Below are 18,827 nucleotides of genomic sequence, written 5' to 3'. Positions count from 1 at the left end.
CCTTTTGCAACCTTCCCCACCAGCTTCCCACAAACATAGTTAATGGGAAGCTGGCAGGGAAGGTCACAAGTTGCTCTGAGAAGTCTCCCCCACATAACAGCAGCCACCCCCAGGCCTGAAATCACTCACGTACATCGCTGCACCCACCCACCCCCTCTCACCTGGTAGTAGTCACTTACCTGCCTGCCTGCAAGCTGCCTGGGACTTGCAACTTCCTGCCAGCTTCCCCACTGACTTTGGTTGTTGGAAGCCACTAGGAATTTGCAAGGAGGTCTTTGCTTAATGACCTGTGATCCTCACTTAACAACAACAATGGGGACTGTAGAATTGCCATCACTAAGCAATGCAGTCACATGTTGTGCTTTACAACCACATCACTTAGCGACAGAAATTCCAGTCCCTATTACCATTAAGCAAGAGTTACCTGTATGTGGTGATTATACTCTGAACTGTTTAACAATACATTCTAGCAAATTATTTCATTACTTGCATAATACTTCTGAAAGAAAAATTTGAACACCAAAGAAAACAATCACAGATATCTATAAAATTAATTAGAGAAAGTTCCCCTTACTGTCAAATAGCTTGAGACATGGATTGCTCTGCAGGGACAAACAAAGTGAGCCTCACCCACTCAGTTTTTCAGGTCCCTGATTTTAGTTGTGATTAGTTGCTGAAAATTGGTGGCATGGTTTCTTGCTAATTTTAGCATGCCTACAATAAATTTAACAAAGTAACAAGGAACACCCCCCACACACACACAAAACTACTGTATTGGCATCACAACCCAAGGGAGGAATCAGAGAAAATTCTCACTCTATCCACTGCAACTTCATCATCATCAGAGATTGTCCTCCCCTGCTTTAATCAATCAATAATGGAATAAAGAAATTGGACTTCCGGTGGGGACATGGCGGACTGAACAGCTGTGCCTGCAGGTTCAGTGGGCAGAACTGACAACATGGCAGTTTTTTGGGGCTCAGGCAGGTTTTTCCTGGAAAAAGGAAAACACCTGGAATCACCCCATCTGTCCCCCGGATGGCTGCTTGCAACCACAAGATCGCAAACAACATTCATGCTTGATTGGTAAGAGCTAGCCAGGAGGCCAGGACATCACCATTTCCAAGCTGCGCTATAGCCTTAAAGACTGGCCACCCCATTTCTAAATCACCCAATTTATATTTTTTAAGTACGCATACCCTAAGAGAGGCTTTCTACAGCAAGGAGAAGCAGGTTCTCTTGGTGTTTATCATTATTTTTGGGAACAATTTTTTAAAAAGTTCTTTTTAAGTTTTGGACTTCCTTTCCATCCAAATATTAAGGAGGATTGAGATTAAATAATTGTCTCCAGGTTGTTATTTTTGTATTAACTTTGAAGATATTAGCATTTTCAGTCTGAGGAGATGCTGAGTGAACAAACTTACCCTGTTATCTGGGAACAGTTTGATCCTGTTGGACCTGAGGAAGTGGACAGGATCCTCCAGACTGTAAATACCACAACTTGCCAATTAGATCCATGTTCCTCCTGGCTGGTGAAGGCAACCCCAGGAGGTGACATGTGGTTGGGTCCAGGCGATGGTTAATACATCCTTGAGGGAGGGGTTGTTTTTGGCTGTCTTCAAGGAGGCGCTGGTGCACTCCCTCCTCAAGAAACCATCACTGGACCCTACTCTGTTGGACAATTTTCATCCTGTCTCCCACCTTCCCTTTTTTGGGGAATGTGGTTGAGAAAGTGGTGGTGTTACAACTACAGAGGGTTCTGGATGAAACAGATTATCTAGACCCCTTTCAGTCAGGTTTCAGGCCGGCATATGGCACAGAGACTGCATTGGTCGCACTAATGGCTGATCTCTGGCAGGAGCGGGATGGAGGAAGTGGCTGGCTCTTCTTGACCTCTCAGTGGCTTTCGATACCATCAACCATGGTATCCTTTTGGGGCGGCTCAGAGAGTTGGAGGTGGGCGGCGTAGTTTTGCACTGGTTCACCTCCTTCCTCTAGAGCTGGTCCCAATCGATGGTGATAAGAGGATGAGAGATCTGACCCTTGACCCCTCTTGTGTGGAGTGCTGCAGGGTTCAGTTCTCTCTCATCTTCTATTTAACATCTACATGAAACTGCTGGGTGAGATCATCCGTCACCACGGGATGAGGTATCATTAGTATGCTGATGATAGTCAATTATATCTCTCTATCCCGGGTGAGGTAAGCGATGCCGTGTCTGCCCTATCTCAGTGCCCGGGGGCTGTGGGGGCCCGGATGGGGAACAACAGGCTTCAGCCGAACCCTGATAAGGTGGAGTGGCTGTGGGTTGACAGCTCCTCTGCTTCCAGGAAGTTATCATCTTTAGTTCTGGATGGGGTTGCACTGCCCCACTCAGAATAGTGCAGAATCTGGGGGTCCTCCTGGACTAAAAACTCCTGCTTGAAGAGTATGTGGTGGTCATGGCCAGAAGGGCCTTTGCACAACCTCATATTGTGCGCCAGTTACGCCCTTTCCTGGACCAAGATGCTCTCCATACAGTCACTCATGCCCTGGTCATCTCCCATACAGACTGCTGCAATGCGCTCTACATGGGACTACCCTTGAAGAGTATCCAGAAACTTCAGCTGGTCCAGAATGTGTGTCATGAGTACTGATGGTGAGCAGGAGGGGGCCCCTATCCAGGGGGGAAAACGCATGCGTAGTACTGAGGAATTAAGCAGCCATTCAAAGAGACACAGATCAGACCCGCTTTAACTTTCAGGGTTTATCTGTCTGGGTTTTTCCCACGCTTCTTCAGTTTGTAAGGATTCTGTTTAATGTAGCAGTAATAAACACTAGAGACCTACTCCTCGTCTCAGCGTGATTTCTGACTGTTAGGACATCAATGCTAACAAACTGAAGAAGTGTGGGAAAAACCCAGACAGATAAACCATGAAAGTTAAGGAGGGTCTGATCTGTGTCTCTTTGAATGGCTGCTTAATTCCTCAGTACTACGCATGCGTTTTCCCCCCTGGATAGTGGCCCCCTCCTGCTCACCATCAGTACTCATGACAATGTGGCTGTGCAGGCAGTTATGAGTGCCCCAAGATCGGCACGTGACACCACTGCTGCGTGAGCTGCACTGGGTGCCAGTTTGCTTCCGGGTCCAATTCAAGGTGTTGGCTATAACCTTTAAAGCCCTAGAAGGCATGGGACCAGGCTATCTGAGGGACTGTCTCATCCCCATAACATCGACCCGTCCCACCCGCTCATGCAGAGAGGGCATGCTGCAGACTCCGTTGGTAAGGGAATTCCACTTGGCAGGGTCCAGGAGGCGGGCCTTCTCTGCAGTGGTACCCACCCTTTGGAACATTCTGCCCCCAGAGGTGAGGCAGGCTCCTTCACTCCCGGCCTTCTGGAAGGATTTGAAAACCTGGTTCTGCTGCCTCGCCTGGGATAAGAAAGGCAATAGGTCTCCCTGGGGGTGGCTGGTGTCTTAGAGCCCTCTTTACCGAATGAAGTCTGCACTACTTGGATTTTATATTTATTTTATTTTTATTATGTCAGTTGTTCACATTGTAATTTATGTGTTTGATGGTTTTTAAATTAATTTTATTGTAAACCACCCAGAGTCCTTTTTGGGGGAGATGGGCAGTGATAGAAATTTGAACAATAAATAAAATAAATAAATTTTCCTACATGTTGAATTGGTTGTTTTAAACTTTTAGTTTTCTGCTTCTACTTTCCCCTAGAACTGTCTGCATATCTCACTTTTGCTTATGTAAACACATTCCGGAATCCTTTCATATCTTCAACTTTCACTGGTTAAGCTCATAGGAGGCATCATAATCTACTGCTTGAGACATGGAGGATTTTAAACAGACTTTCTCTGACTTCCAACAAGATTTTAAACAGATTCTGATTCCTGCCAAGCTTTTATACAAGGCATTCAAGACGCTGTGGAAAATATGAGTTCTAAAACGTATCATCTGGTTGGGGATGTCGTGGATGAAAACAAGAGATTTAACAGCGACAGAAATGTCTCTTCTAAGAGTGAGATCGGGACTTCTGTTGAAATGCTGAAGATCGGATAGTCGAGTTGAAGAAATTAAAGGGAGAGATCGAGTTGCAAGCCATAAGTGAAATTGATCTTCTGATGGAACACCATGGAAAAGAAGGGGTTATTATGTATGTACCGCCCAGAGTCCCTTTTGGGAGATGGGCGGTGATAAATTTGATAGATAAATAAAAAATAAATAAATGGGAGGTGTCCTGAAGAGAAGTCAGGGTTTTTGAGGGGGGCAGTTGGGCTGTTCGATTTTTTTAAAGAAAAAAGCTTTGTGCGCATTGTGGGGATATGTAAATGCTCCGGTTTATTTTGAAGTGGGACAAGTGTTTAAGAATATTTAACTGGATTGCTTTTGGGATTTGGCTGATTTCATTTATCTTTAATGATGTGGATTAAGATTATTAAGGTATAATAAAAAATAATCCCTGGTTTTGGGTTTAATATGATTAAGATTGCTATAATTGTAGCATTAATTATAAGAGCAGATACTTAATATGCTTTTTAGTTTCATCTTTATTATAGTAGACAGGAATGTATAGAATAGTAGTAGAAAGGAAATAATTAAATGTTATCTTTGGGGGGAAGTTGATTAGGAGGTTTATATATACTCTCTCTCTCTCTCTCTCTCTATATATATATATATAATCTTTTAATATAAGGGGAGGGAGCAACTGTATTTAGTGATTTTTTTTATAATGTGCCAATGGAATGATTTATAGAAATAATGTGATTTTGATTTAATATAGAGTAAGGGATTATGGTATATTGCTGTATATCCTTGCTGTTAAAAGTCGGAAGTCACCTTTTTTTGTAATTTTGAAAAATTTTCTCTTGTGTTTCTACACTTTGTTTTTTCTCTTTTCTTGTAGTTTTTTGTTTTTCTGTAGCTTTTATCTTTGCTTGAAACTTAGTAAAATTCTTATAAAAAAATAATGAAACAAAGAAATTATCCTTCAATTAATAAAAGTGATGTTACTAAATAAGTTATCTAAGCCTGCTTTTTGTCCTCCATAATACTAAACTTCCAAGAGCTTCAAATATTAAACTAGATATAGTTACAGCGAACTGTGACTGTGCTTGTCACTCACCATACTGAGTTACTTAAGACTATCTACAAGAGATATTGCTGCTAGTTTCCAAAATGTTTAGTATTTTCAAATTTGTGTAAGTTTTTGCAGAATTTATAAGAAATAGATGGGAGGACTCATTTATCTATCTTTTATATGGCTAATCTAAGAATTGTTTTGCAAATTGCTTCTACCCATTTCCTATTCTTATTGCGACCATCATCTAAGCCTACAGGGTTCTACGTTCAGCAAGCACTTTCTCCTCATCATATCCCACACTTTTCCCTTAAAAACCTTTGAAGCTGACTTCTAATCTGGACTCCGAATTTTAAATACAGCAAATACACTTAAGAAAAGTCTTAAGAGTGAGGAATGGAAGATGTGGAGTGAGGTGGAGTTAACTTCATTCCTTCCAATCAAAAATTCCTAAGATATTAAAATGCTTGAGTAGATAATTTGTCTTTTCTTCCCTAATATCCTTTGTTCTCTCCCACCCACCCCCCATATATTGCTACTATTGATTGGCACATCTGGATGGATCAAATAAAATATGTCCTATTCCCTCCATCCTGCTTTTTTGGCTCAACCATCATCAATATTTTATATTTCACTGCATTGTTTCTATGTTGTAAAATCCCCCTTCCATGTACAAATGTAAGGATGTTTTCTATATATATAGTAACCACTCTTACTTTAGATTGACAACTATGCTTCCAGACAAAGAGATACAAAACTTAAAATTATTATCAGAGATACTGCTTTCATTTTATACAGCAATACAGGTATTTCTATTTTCCAACTATATCAAAACTAGAGACTGGGCAGATTTCTTGCCTAAATATATAGATTAATTTTAACAGCAAGAAACTAATTTAATCCATCAACGTGTATACATTGTCTCAAAGATTTAAATTTATCAAATTTGTCACTGCCCATCTCCTCCGACCAGAATGCAAGTATACATATGCTACTATATACAAACAATATTCTGTATTAATAAAATCAAGGATTATTGTGCAATTTAGATTATAGTTTTTAGGGAACTACAAACATTGTAATGCTTTTACTGCAGATCACTCATGACTGGTAGAAAGGTCCTACAGAAATATAAAAATAACTCCTTATTCCATCATCATTATCCCATTATTATAATATTTTTAGTAAAATTGAGAAAGGTAATTTTACAAAATCAACACTTACAATGGGATGAATTGTTTAGGGCCTTTCTCCAGAATCAGCCAAAATGTTAGAGTTCACCCTATTCCTTTTAAACAACAGTTGTGGAATTACCATGTACAGGAAAAAAAAGGGGGGGGAGTAGAATCTCCATGTTTAGTTTGCCTAGTTTAGATAATTTGTAATGAAAATGTTTAAGATGCTGTGCACTTCTCAATATAGGAAGTACATTCAATTATAGTTTAAATTATAATTGAATGTACTTCCTATATTGAGAAGTGCACAGCATCTTAAACATTTTATTTTAATTACAAATTATCTAAACTAGAAAGCAAGGGCAACAGAGAATGATGAATCAGTTCCTTACTATTAGTTACATCAGAGAAAGCATTTAGAAGGCAACATTCTACCCACACTACATACAAGTTAATCCTAATAATTATGTGTGTTTTCCATGAGAAGAATATCTGGATACATACAAAATACCATAGCCTGAGTGATGGGAACATATGGTATCCTGGCAACAAAAACAAACTTTGAAAAGACAAATTGTGCAGCAAATGAACATATTCTCTTAACACAAAAAAGATTTTTAAAAGGATTGTCTAGAAAGCCACTAAACAAGCAAATATAAAACACCCACGTACCTAAAATAGAGAAAAATACAGTTTGATCTTTTTGTACTTGCTGAAGCAATTCATAGTACTGGGCCAAATTCATAAATCCATATGGAACCCGTTTTTTAGTTCTATCCCAGGCCTCCATTCACTGATGTATATTGAAAATGGTTGTGACTCTGCATTACCACCAAATACCTAGCACTTTTAAGTTCTAAATAACAGCAGCGATCCCTTTCTATTAACATAGTAAACAGCTTTAGAATCCTGTTAAGACAAAATACCATTCTTAAAGTACATACAATACCTGGATGTGCTTATGCCTCTGAAGAGTCTAATAAATACAAAAATAAACTAACTTATTTCCAAGTTTGCTGGAAAGATCCATGGAAACTGAAAGCTTCATCTCTGGGTTCTTAACTCTTATGTAGACTTAACACTGTCATAATAAAATCAAAGCCATTTGAAATGCCACTGCATGTAAGATAAATCTTAGAATTCAAGTATTTCTCAATAAAGAGCTTTCTCAAGAAGCATTTATAGACAAATATGCCTAAGATGATATATTTAACGTTCAAGTAAAACCAAAGTGTATCAACTGTTTACCACAGCCCACTTAAAGGCTTGCAACTTTTTTTTCCATTTTACCTGCCCTCTTTGATATAATACTTCTAATAAACAAGAAACACATCTACCATTGCAACCTTCATATTCACTATCATTTCTCAAAATGTTGGTTTATAAATGGAATTTCCCCATTTTAAAACAGCTGAAAAAGATTTGGGAATCTTTACAGAGGATAATACATGAAACAACTAAGATGCAGTAAGAAAAGTCATACTATATACAGTATATAAACAAATTATTTAAGCTAACAAAAGTGTTCTTCAAAAAAAGCACTGATTCTTGGTAATGGCAGAAAACAGAAAATACCCCTAGTGTTAACATAAAATACTACAGGAGCAGAACCAACAGATTCATTTATAACAGCAAGCAGTGCAATTTAATTGCCATGACTTACAGCTAAGAAGTCCCATTCTACTTCATTTCTTTTATCCACTATATTATAATCAAAATTAGTTGTTCCAAACTTTGTATTTTCAAATTCAAGTCAATACATAGAACATTAACATTAACATGTTTTCCACAACAGTTTCTGTTTACTGCTGCATTCAAACTTGACAAAAAGACTGAAGATTGACCTACAACAAAGACATATTTAGGACTGAAAAATGATCAGTTGTGGAAATTATATTGTAAAGATAACTGAGTCTGAAAATCTGTTTTTCCTCTAGAAGAATATAAGTTTTATATGAGATTAGGGTGGCTTGATTGCTGGTACCCTGAGGAAATTAAAACAAAACAAATGAAAAAACAAGCACACTAGTAAGAGATGGCACTACAGGAAGAAATCTGACTAGGACATACTGAGAACAGCAAGAGAGAAAGAATGAGAGAGAGAGACAGAGACAGAGAGAGAGAGAGAATGTCCAGGACAATTATTAATACAAGAACAGTAAGATACAATAGCAAAACAGCTTGTACTGTGTGGGAGTTTAGGCAGAATAAACCAATTGGTATAGGTGTACAGTACTGGGACATCTAGGATGGCTATAAACAGTGAAACAATTACTGAACAAGATGCTATGCACACTTATCTATGCAGGATTCAACTGCCCACAAATATAGTCTAGACCAATACCTATAATTTACAAACAGTTCTCCCCCACATATACAAATTATATATATACACACACACACAGATACATATACGTATATAGAGAAATGGTCTATATTCAGTATGATTCACTGCACACCAGTGTGTATGGGATTGCAGTTTCCATTTTTCTGATGAAGTAGACTTTAGTCCATCTCAAGAAGAAAGCTTATGCCATAATAAATGTGTAAAACCATATGGTTTTAGAAGGCTCCTTTTTGATACAACAAACTGGCCTTCTTGAATAACTTTTTAAACATCCTCCATACTACAGTCAAGGTAATTTAAAAGATACTCCCCAACCAAAGAAATTTCCCTTCCAATCTATTCAAAATAGTCTTATGGGTTAAATGCAGCCAACAATTCTTAGCATGCACCCTAAGAGCAGAAGTTACTCTACAGAGGTATGAGGCTGTTATGAGGCATACGGAATTGTTTATCACTGCATAAGAATAATTCATGGGGAAGCAGAAGAAAGAGTTCTTAGCAGGTAGTAGGAGTACAAAGTAGAAAAATTTGCAGGAGGGTGCAGTAGGAAGCAACGTGAATGCGCAAGAGAAGCTGCGTGGGATGAGAGAATTCGCAGGATTTTTTCATACGGAGATGAGGAGGAGTTCAGAATAGAAAGAAGAGTGCTTTCAGGAATGCAGGTGGGAAAAGCAGAAATTTAATGTGCGAAAAAGCAGCATTTAGTATATTTGCTCTGCTGGGGTGGGGCACTGCAGGGAAGAGGTCACCAATGGGTGAAGGGAACTACCGGAAAGGCGGGGGAGGCCACTCTTAGCGAGGAGAGAAAATGCATGCGGTCCCGGGGGAGGGAGGGGTGCTGCGGGGAAAGGCGATCGCCTCCGAAGGGAGCGGGGAGCATTTGAAAAGGACGTCATCACGCCTGTGGGGAACCATGGGAAAAGGGGCTGCTAGGCCGGGGAGGGGGGGAGAGGAGGAGGGGAAACCCCTGACGCGGAGGGTCTTGGCGCTCTGTGAAGGCCTGACACGAAACGAGGAGGAGAGCAGCGCCTGCCGTTTCCGCAGGCGGAAAAGACGAGGCGAAGAAGGACCTCCCTTTCAATAAAAGAGAAACTCGCCTTCGCCTCATCCCTTTTAACCGCCCTGGAATATTCCGTCAAGGCCTGCAGAAGATGGACGCGGAGAACCCCGACGGCCCCTTACCATGGTGGCGGGAGGGTGTTGAGGGGCTTGCCCGCAGCTAAATCCACAGCCGAGTGCCGGCCGCCGTCGCCTGCTCTTCTCTCGCAGCTGCTGCTGCTGCTACCGCAGCGCGCGACGGTTTCCTTCCTCGCTTGCCTCGCTCTCGCCTTCCTTCCTTCCTCCCTCCCTCGCGGCTCTACCTCAGCCCAGCTGCGCCTGGGCTCGAGCTCGACTGTTATTTGCTGCAGGGCCGGAGCGGCTCGTGGCGGTTCCCGACGGTTTTACTGCTGCAGTGGCTCGCACTGACCCGCAACCTGGAGAAGGGGGAGGGGGAAGGGGAGGGGGGAGAAAAAGAGAAGGAGGCGGAGACGAGACGAAGGAGAGGAGACGCGAACGAGCAAGCAACAACAAAGGGGAGGTGCTCCCAACATCCGGGCAACTCCTCCTCCAAGCAGGGACTACATTTGCATACGCCGAAGGGGCGAAAGGGAACGAACGTGTGACGTCACACGGGCGAGAAGAAGGTTGAGGAAAGGAAGGCGGGGGAGGGGGAAGGGAGCTCAGAAAATGGAAGTGGCTGTTCTGAGGTGGGTGGTGTCAATTAGGCTGCCTAAGAGGAAGCCATATGGAGAAGTACTGCTTTCGCTGGAGTCCATTTCAGAAGCAGCACATTGTAGAAACAGTATTATGAGAAAAAGGAGGCTGTAGCTCCCCATGGGAGGGAGGGGGAGGTATCTGTTGTTGCAGTACAGTCACAACAGACCCAAAGCCACTTCGACCGAAGTCGTCCTTGTCTTAAATCCCGTTTCCTGCCTCTAACGGCACTCCTCCGGGGGAAGCAAGCTAGCCTGGGAGGACAGGTGCTACTATAACTATCCCTCTCTCCATTTTGGTACGATGAAATATACCTGGAGAATAAGAAGGTTTTCTGGCCAGTCTTTGGGAACCTGGAGCAACTGCAAGGAAAGCAAACTTTTGGTGTTGCAGGAGTGGTGGCTTCAGAAGGGTGGTCATCGCAGTGGCAGTTGGTCCACTTAATTTGAGGACTACACTTGCCCTTGAATGGCCTCCAGGGTCTCCATTCTACAAAGTATTTATTTTCCTTATTTAAACAGTGTCTATGTACATCCAACTTGCAAAATGTAACTCTGGGAGGCTAAGGTAGGATTAAAAAACAGCAAAGTAAATAATATAAAGCCACAACAACACAACATAAAATAGCACAAGCTGAGGCCAAAAACATAACATGTTTGAAATCCTAAACCATTTAATGGATGGGCTCATCCAATGTGCTAATCCAGTGCTTGGAGAGAAAACCCACATTTTTAAAGTCTTATGGAAGGCCTCCAGGGGTATGCTATTCCAAAGGGCAGGCACAATGACAGAGAAGGCACACTCCCTGACTCCATTAGATGGCATTGACTGATGGATGGGGCCTGAAGTGTGCCCACTCAGATCTCATGAGATGGGCAGACATAATTGGAGATAAGGCTGTCCTGCAAATAATGCAGCCCTGTGCCATGAAAGACTTTGTGGGTGACAAAAAGCACCTTGAATTGCACCCAGAGACCAATAGGAAGCCAAGAGAGTTTGCAAAGAAGTGATGTTAAATAGACATATGCATTCTGGATGAATTGTAGCTTCATTATAGTACTTAGGACTGCCTTTTCATCTAAAGGTATGAGATGTGTTAAATGTGAAAGAAAGGGGAAAATGTACCATCCCAAATAAGAATGTATTGATGGTGTAAATGTGTTAAAAGTTAGTGTGGTATCTCTTTTCCCCTTTCTCAACCTTTTTACCCTGGAGAAATCCTTGAAATAATTTTCAGGTCTCAGGGAACACTGCATAAAAATTATTGTATCTACAGCTCACAGTACAGTATGTGAAATTTTAAAAAATGTATTTTTTTTTCCAGTCATGATCACAGGATCCCTAGTGACCTCATGCAGAACTCTAGGCTGCCTTGGAACCTCAGTTGAGAAAGGCCGCTCTAGAGTATAACACTGTGACTGAGGGCTACATTATATTGTATGCACCAGACTCCCATTTTGTGTTTGTAGCCAGATAGTTGCATTTGACATGATGTGGGGAGAGGATGGTATGATCTGTTTTCCTTCCCTTTTATGTGGTGTGGAAGTGAGGTGACTTTTGTTATAATGGGATCTGCGGTTCACAACAAGGCACTGAATGTTATACTTTGCACTTTCTTATTGGCCAGCTATAAGGAGCAATGATTGGATCAAGGTTGTCAAGAGACTGAGGAGTAGGAATGGTGGTGTAAAGACATACATATATATCATCATTTTTTCTGTACTCATGCATCCCTTTCCCACCTACTTTTTTCCTTGGATCATATTCATTCTGAATGTTGACTATTTTTTTTCTCATAACTCACGTCCAGTTCTTCAGTTGTCTTCATTCACAAGAGCGTAACATGCAACTATCACCAGCTTACGTATTCCTGCATTCATATTCACCAACAACCTAGATGACACCAGTTCAGACTTTCTGGCATACAGTATATTTAGTCTGTTTGTCCAAAATTAAACTACACCTTCACTTTCTTGCGTGTATTAATTTACCTCAGTTCACAAGATCAGACAAGATCATCTTTGTTCAGATCTGTTACATCCTTCCCCTTTCAGTTTCACATATACAAGGCATATCTACAGTATGTTTCTTTCATTTCTTTATTAATTCATATTTTACCATACACTGCTCTTACATTCCAAGTTACAGTTTTTCATATGCCATGACTGTCTCTAGATCTAGACTGATAGATACTAATCAACATTGTAAAATCAATGGTGCTTTTACCTAATGTTTTTAGCAAGATTAGATTACCAGCTTGAGTTGTACCAAAAGTTACCACAAGGTATTTTTTGGTCAGTATGCCATAGGTACAACCAAAACCCATTTCACCCCAAGCATGCTCAAGCTATTCTGTGTAAGCTAGGATCTCTAAACTTCAGATGACCTTGCAAGCCAACATATAGTGAATATCTTTCTTTCACAGAAATAAACTTTACTGCAAGAGCTAAATATACTAGATCTATATATCATTGCTATGTGTTATTTTATATTGATTTTTAACTTGTTGCCCTTTACAATGCTCCTCTGGAGTTGGCTGTCACTTGCTGCCTTAGCAATGCATTAATCATTTTTTATGATAACTCATGGTTCAGGACTCCATCTAACTAAACTAATTTTATCCTCTGACCATCAAAAAGCCATAAGTACCTTTTTCCAGCAAAGCAGGTAAATGCTTGAGTGCTTGCAAATTCTATTCTAAAATATCTGCCATTTTAAAACTAAAGTGCACAAGCAATATAATTCTTTGTTGCTAATATACAGGCTCAGATTTATTTTTAGCAAAGGTTGCTGTGTTTCTTTTAAATGTTTTGAGTAAATGTTATATTACTATACCACCTATTTCTTAAAAATCGAGTCAGCACTTTTCCAAATTCAAGAGAGAGGCATTTAATAAAACAAAAGGAATGCTATCCCATGTTAAAATGTCACATAAGGTTTTTTCCTTTTGCCTGAAGCTGAGATTAATTAAAAGATATCATGAACTCAGGAAACTAATATTTTATTTTATGACTACTACCTTGGAAAATTGTTTGTGTGTCTATGTGTGTGTGTATGTGTATAATTTGCAAATATATGCACCTGTCTTCCATCATAAACAAGGAGGGAATTATATTCCAGCAGCTGTTAAATTGTTTGTTGTGAAATCATTGCTCAGTTATTATATAGGACATACTTAGGACCTCATATGAACTATGCCTCCTCTGAAAAAGTTCCACCACGTTTCTTAAGATCTCTTTTTCAGTTCCCTAGATGTGTTCCGCATGCATTACTAAAACTAGGGGCCAGGCTGCCAAACATTCTGACTAGTTATGCTGACAACCTCACTAAGGCATATCCTGACCTCAGTTGGGTTGCTGCCACTAATGCCGACAATTTTAGATCTACATGATGGAAGAGCATTTCAAGCAAATTGCATTCATATGGCCTTTCACTTGAGTATCAAATATCAAGGACTAGATAAGGCTAAGAAGATCATTAAACAGAGGAGCTAGGACACAGTATTACAAAATGACTTAGTTTGAATCTGTATTATATATTGATGCTCACAGATTTCTAAAGATTTATCCTAGCAGTTCTTCTGTATTCATCCATCCATCCTAAATATTGATGGGCATCTCCAAAGCCCAATTTAATGCTCTGTCATAGGCTTTTTTGGAAGACTGGTAAGGTTACAGTGTCCCCAAGGTTCTGCCTGTGTGTACCAGGTGAGACTGAGTCAATTGAATATATTCTCCTCTCTGTCAATTTCACTCTGATTCTTACCTTAGGTTAATTCAATCTTTATTTTTAAAAAATCCAGGACATTTGGAGAAATTTTATGATCAGTTCCTTTTACCTGACAGGGATGCTAAAGTTCTATTTTTAATTGCTAAATTTTGTTAGCAATAAGGAATTACCATATGACTATAATTCTATAGCACTGGTTTAAATAAGGTATCTGAAGTGAGAGTTGAAATATGTTAATTTGTTTTATTATATTACTCTTGTGTGTGTGTGTGTAATTTTAATAACCAGGTTTTGACTGTGATCTAGTTTAAAACCATAGTAATGTTTGACTTGATTTGATCTGATCCTTACAAATGGGAAATAAAGCAAAAGTCTTAGTAAAAGCTAAGCTGATTTATCTGTTCTTCCAGGACTAGGAAATAAAGCATAATTTATATGTGTGTACTGATATGTGTACTGATTGTTGTAAAACCTTTTAGTTTTTCAAAATAAATTCAAATAATACATTTCTAGGTAATAAAGCACAAATCAAGTAAAATAGAAACCATTTGAAAATTACTATTCAGTGGGAATGGCAACACCTAGATGACCATGGTCTATGCTTATCTGAAAAAGCTAAGCAGTGCTGGATATAGTTGATATTTGGGTGGAAGATCATCAGAAAATACCAAGGTTGTAAACTATTCTAGAAAGTTGGGAAAAAAAGTTTCTTTTTTACATATTAATGAGAAAAAATCATGGATGTGCTCATGAAACCCCCAGGACCTGAATTTGACTCAAAGGAGGCTACTGTTATCATATCCAATGGGATTAGTCGCAAAAGGTGACAGCAGCTGGCCAACCTTTTCTGACCCTAAACAGGGTCAGGCCTGATTAATATTTGGATGGGAAACCACCACAGAATTTCTGTGATGGAATGTAAACCTGGCTCTGGGAAGGGGGGAGGGATGAATAAACTATTAAGGGAGGAGATGGTTCAGAAAAGATTACAGCCTTAGGAAATATAAAAAGCAAGAAAAAGAAACTCAAAAGAAACCTTTGTTTTTGTTTGGTATAAGATGTAGTAGAAAAACTCGGAAGGTTTTCAACATTCTGTTATTATACCCTACAACAATAAAGAGTATTTCTGAACCCCCTGATGCTCCGGTTTCCTGATGTTGCCTACCTCAAATGGCTGATAATTCCAGAGCTGTAGACAAGACTGGGAAGTAAAACAGTTTTTAACTAAAGAAGTGACTGTAGTACTGTTGCCAAGAAAATTGTATGGATGTGTCGATGCAGGTACAGAAGTTGACTCAAAGGTGTCTTTATGCTTTAGTCAATGGAGTAGAGAAAGGAAATGAATCACTATCATCTCAGACTTGTCAGTGGAGAATGTAATGGGAGAAGGCCTACTCAACACTTCATAAGCTTCTAAGGAATGATGGTGCCCAGCAGTACTGTTCTGCACTTTGAACCACAGCTGAACAATTCTTGAGTGCAAGTGTAACACACATTTTCTAGCCTATCCTGCTCCAAGAAGAGTAGGCTGTATGCAAGAGTCCAAGTGACTGAGGTGCAGTGGGGGGGGGGAAGTGTGTTCACATCCCTTTCCTCATTAGAAGACTGACAACTCAGGGTTTGATTTTAAGTAACTGACTTCAGAGCTCTTGCAATCACCTGGGGAATGGGTTATTTTTGCTACTCAATTCTCTCTCCCCCACCACTACCCTCCCCCCACCCCAGCTTCCTAGCATCGAAAGATCAGATACATATATGTAAGTTCTATAGCTAGCTCAGAAAAAGGGAGAGAGAAAAAGCTTTGTTTAAAGAATCAGTCAAAGAATGTTAGCTGTATTCTGGGAAATGTAAAATCAATTTCTTTTCAAACTTAAGTAACAATAACATGTTTAACATGAGTAATAACAAAATATGTGGAATGTGTATTTCAAGATTTTATAGTGTGCTTTAGTAACAGCAGGAGCAAGGTTTACCAATTCAATGAGACAAGAAATATGAAACATTTTGGTACTTACTTCTTTTCTAACCTAAAATAGTTTATCACTAGATAATTCCAAATCAGACTTCTGGATAATCTGTGCACCTCCATCCCAGTGCCTTTCAATAGAAATTTGCTTACATATTCAACTGCAAGTTAAGACAAAGAGAAACACCTTTCATCATGAATGCTGTTAAATCAGTCAACTAGTTTGTCTTGTTTTAGCATGTGCAGAACAGCCTTTGGAATTTACTGTACATTTTATTCTTCCGGTTTTTAAATTTTAAGTTACTTAATGGGAGACCTGTTTGCATGTAAAATTATTGCTGTTCAAAAGAGTAAACTAAAATCCTGTTTTGATTGTTTGTCTGAACTTTAAAAGAATCAAGGTCCACTGACAATTGGAGATGAGAAGGTAGAGGTACCATTGATCAATGTTTGGTCTTACAGCATTTGATTGAAAAATATTCAACCAACGATGTGGTATCATTGGAAGCAGGTGAAAGTCACGGCCAGGAGGGCCTTTGCACATCTTCGGGTGATGCACCAGCTCCTCCCATTGCTGGATCAAGATGCCCTCCGAACAGTCACTCATGCCCTTGTCATCTCCCACATAGACTATTGCAATGCACTCTACATGGGGCTACTCTTGAAGAGTATCCGGAAGCTTCAACTGGTCCAAAATGCAGCCGCGCGAGCAGTTATTGGTGCCCCAAGATCGGCACATGTGACACCGCTGCTGCGCAAGCTGCACTGGGTTCCAGTTTGCTTCCGGGTCCAATTCAAGGTGTTGGTTATCACCTTTAAAGCCCTACGTGGCATGGGACCAGGCTACCTGAGGGACCATCTCATCCCCATAACATCGACCCGCTCCACCCGGTCAGGCAGAGAGGGCATGGTACGGACCCCATCAGCAAAGGAATTGGCGGGCCTTCTTGGCGGTGGCGCCCACTCTTTGGAATATCTTGCCCCCGGAGTTGAGATGGGTTTCCTCGCTCCCAACCTTCCGGAAGAAATGGAAGACCTGGTTCTGCTGCCTTGCCTGGGATGGGGAGGGTAACAGCTCCACCTGGGGGTGGTTGGCGCCATAGCACCCCCTATTGATTGTGATTCCGTCTTCTCTTGGATTTTATATTCATTATCTTATTTATGGTTTTAGATTGTAACTTAGGTTTATATAAAAACATATAAACCTAAGTTACTTTTATTGTAAACCACCCAGAGTCCTCCATTGGGGGAGATGGGCGGTGATATAAATTTAAATAATAAATAAATAAATGAAAATAGGATAGAATTGTCTAGTGATGGGAGGGCAGCCACCATCAAATAGTCTGCATAAAGATAATGGAAGTGTTAATTTTAAGTCTATTAACATTTTGAAATATGGAGTAAAATCCTAAAAAGGATATAAACTCTCTGGTTGGTAATCAGGACACTAGTAAGCTGCAAAGCTCTCAATTCAGTTCCTATTTGAATGGACAACATCCAGAGATAAAACTAGTGGAGTCCTGCTCTTCTCCGCCAGCCCCCACCCCAATCACTCCAGAGGATTCCCTGATAATAGAACTAGCCAGGAGGGATGGAGAAATTGTAGAATTGCTTCCACAAGTAGATATTGCTCCATCAGTGGAGAAACACCATCAGATACAACTTTCCCAATAATACCATTCAGTAAATGGGCTGTTTCAGCCGCTGAGTCCAAACAGGAATCCAAATTAAAACATCCCCAACAGATAGTTGTTTAATCTCTACTTGAAGAAGTTCCCACACTTCCCTGGGAAATTGTTTCCATTGTTGAATTACTCTTGTTAGGAATTTTATTCTAATGTTTAATTAGAATTTGCTTTCTTGTAGCTTAAATCCATTATTCAGTGTCCTGCACTCTGGAGGTAAGAGAGAATACATCTTCTATATAATATCCTTTCAGATATTTGAAGAGTGCTATCAAATCTGTTGTTCTCAAGGCTGAACAAACCCAACCATTTTAGTCTCTCTTCATAGGACTTCTTTTTAGTCCTGTAATCAAGCTTGTTGGCCTTTTCTGAACCTGCTCCACTTTCTCTGCATCCTTCTTAAAATGTGATGCCTAGAACTACATACTGTACAATACTTGATGTCAGGTAAGACCCAGTGGGATACTTCCTGTGATTTGCACTTGCCTTTTTGCCACTATATCATATCACTACATCATACTATTAACACATACTCTCAATGCATATTCATTTTGCAGTCCACTTTTACAAACACAGTTACAAATTTAGGGATTTACAGTCCTATGCCCGTACATTTTCCTGAGTGAAGACTCTGGACTTCATTCTGTTTTCTTCAGATATTTCTCCCACCGATCACATTGGCTGAATTTTATTTCTGTTTTCAAGGTTATTAGCTGTCACTCCCAATTTTGTATTATCTGCAAGTACTGTAGGCATACAACCCAAACTATGCATGTACATTTTCTTACAGTATTTCAGTAGGTTATACTTGGTACTTGAACAAACTAATTGGCAATTTATCTCAAAACAAAAAACAACCTCAGCATAATAAACTTTGTCAACTGAATGAACAGTGCAACTGAATAGTGATTTTATTTCTTATTTTTTTAAAAAAACTAAATTTCTGGTTTTATTAAAAAAGGAGAGAAGGCTGGGAATCAGTTTCAAATAATATGCTGGAATCTAAATTGTGCACAGAAGCAATTTATTTATGTGAGTTAGTTAGGTGCCATAAATTTGGGTTTGACTCCTCAGGATTACTGTATATGAATACCTGTTT

At 39.9% G+C, this 18,827-nt stretch overlaps 1 protein-coding gene across 1 annotated transcript in view; it reads right to left on the bottom strand.

Annotated features, from left to right (window-relative positions):
* Positions 1–10,161, bottom strand: part of PPP3R1 (protein phosphatase 3 regulatory subunit B, alpha) — a 49,342-nt gene extending 39,181 nt beyond the window's left edge. Inside the window, exon 1 of the mRNA XM_063316581.1 lies at positions 9,776–10,161. Within this exon, the coding sequence (XP_063172651.1) occupies positions 9,776–9,778 (3 nt within the window). The 5' untranslated portion in view covers positions 9,779–10,161. The remainder of the gene's footprint in view (positions 1–9,775) is intronic.
* Between the last annotated feature and the right edge of the window lie 8,666 nt (positions 10,162–18,827).

Source organism: Candoia aspera, chromosome 1, assembly GCF_035149785.1.
Source record: "Candoia aspera isolate rCanAsp1 chromosome 1, rCanAsp1.hap2, whole genome shotgun sequence".
Taxonomy (NCBI): domain Eukaryota; kingdom Metazoa; phylum Chordata; class Lepidosauria; order Squamata; family Boidae; genus Candoia; species Candoia aspera.
The sequence above is the reverse complement of the archived record's forward strand: the minus strand, read 5'-3'. Positions and strand labels throughout refer to the sequence as shown.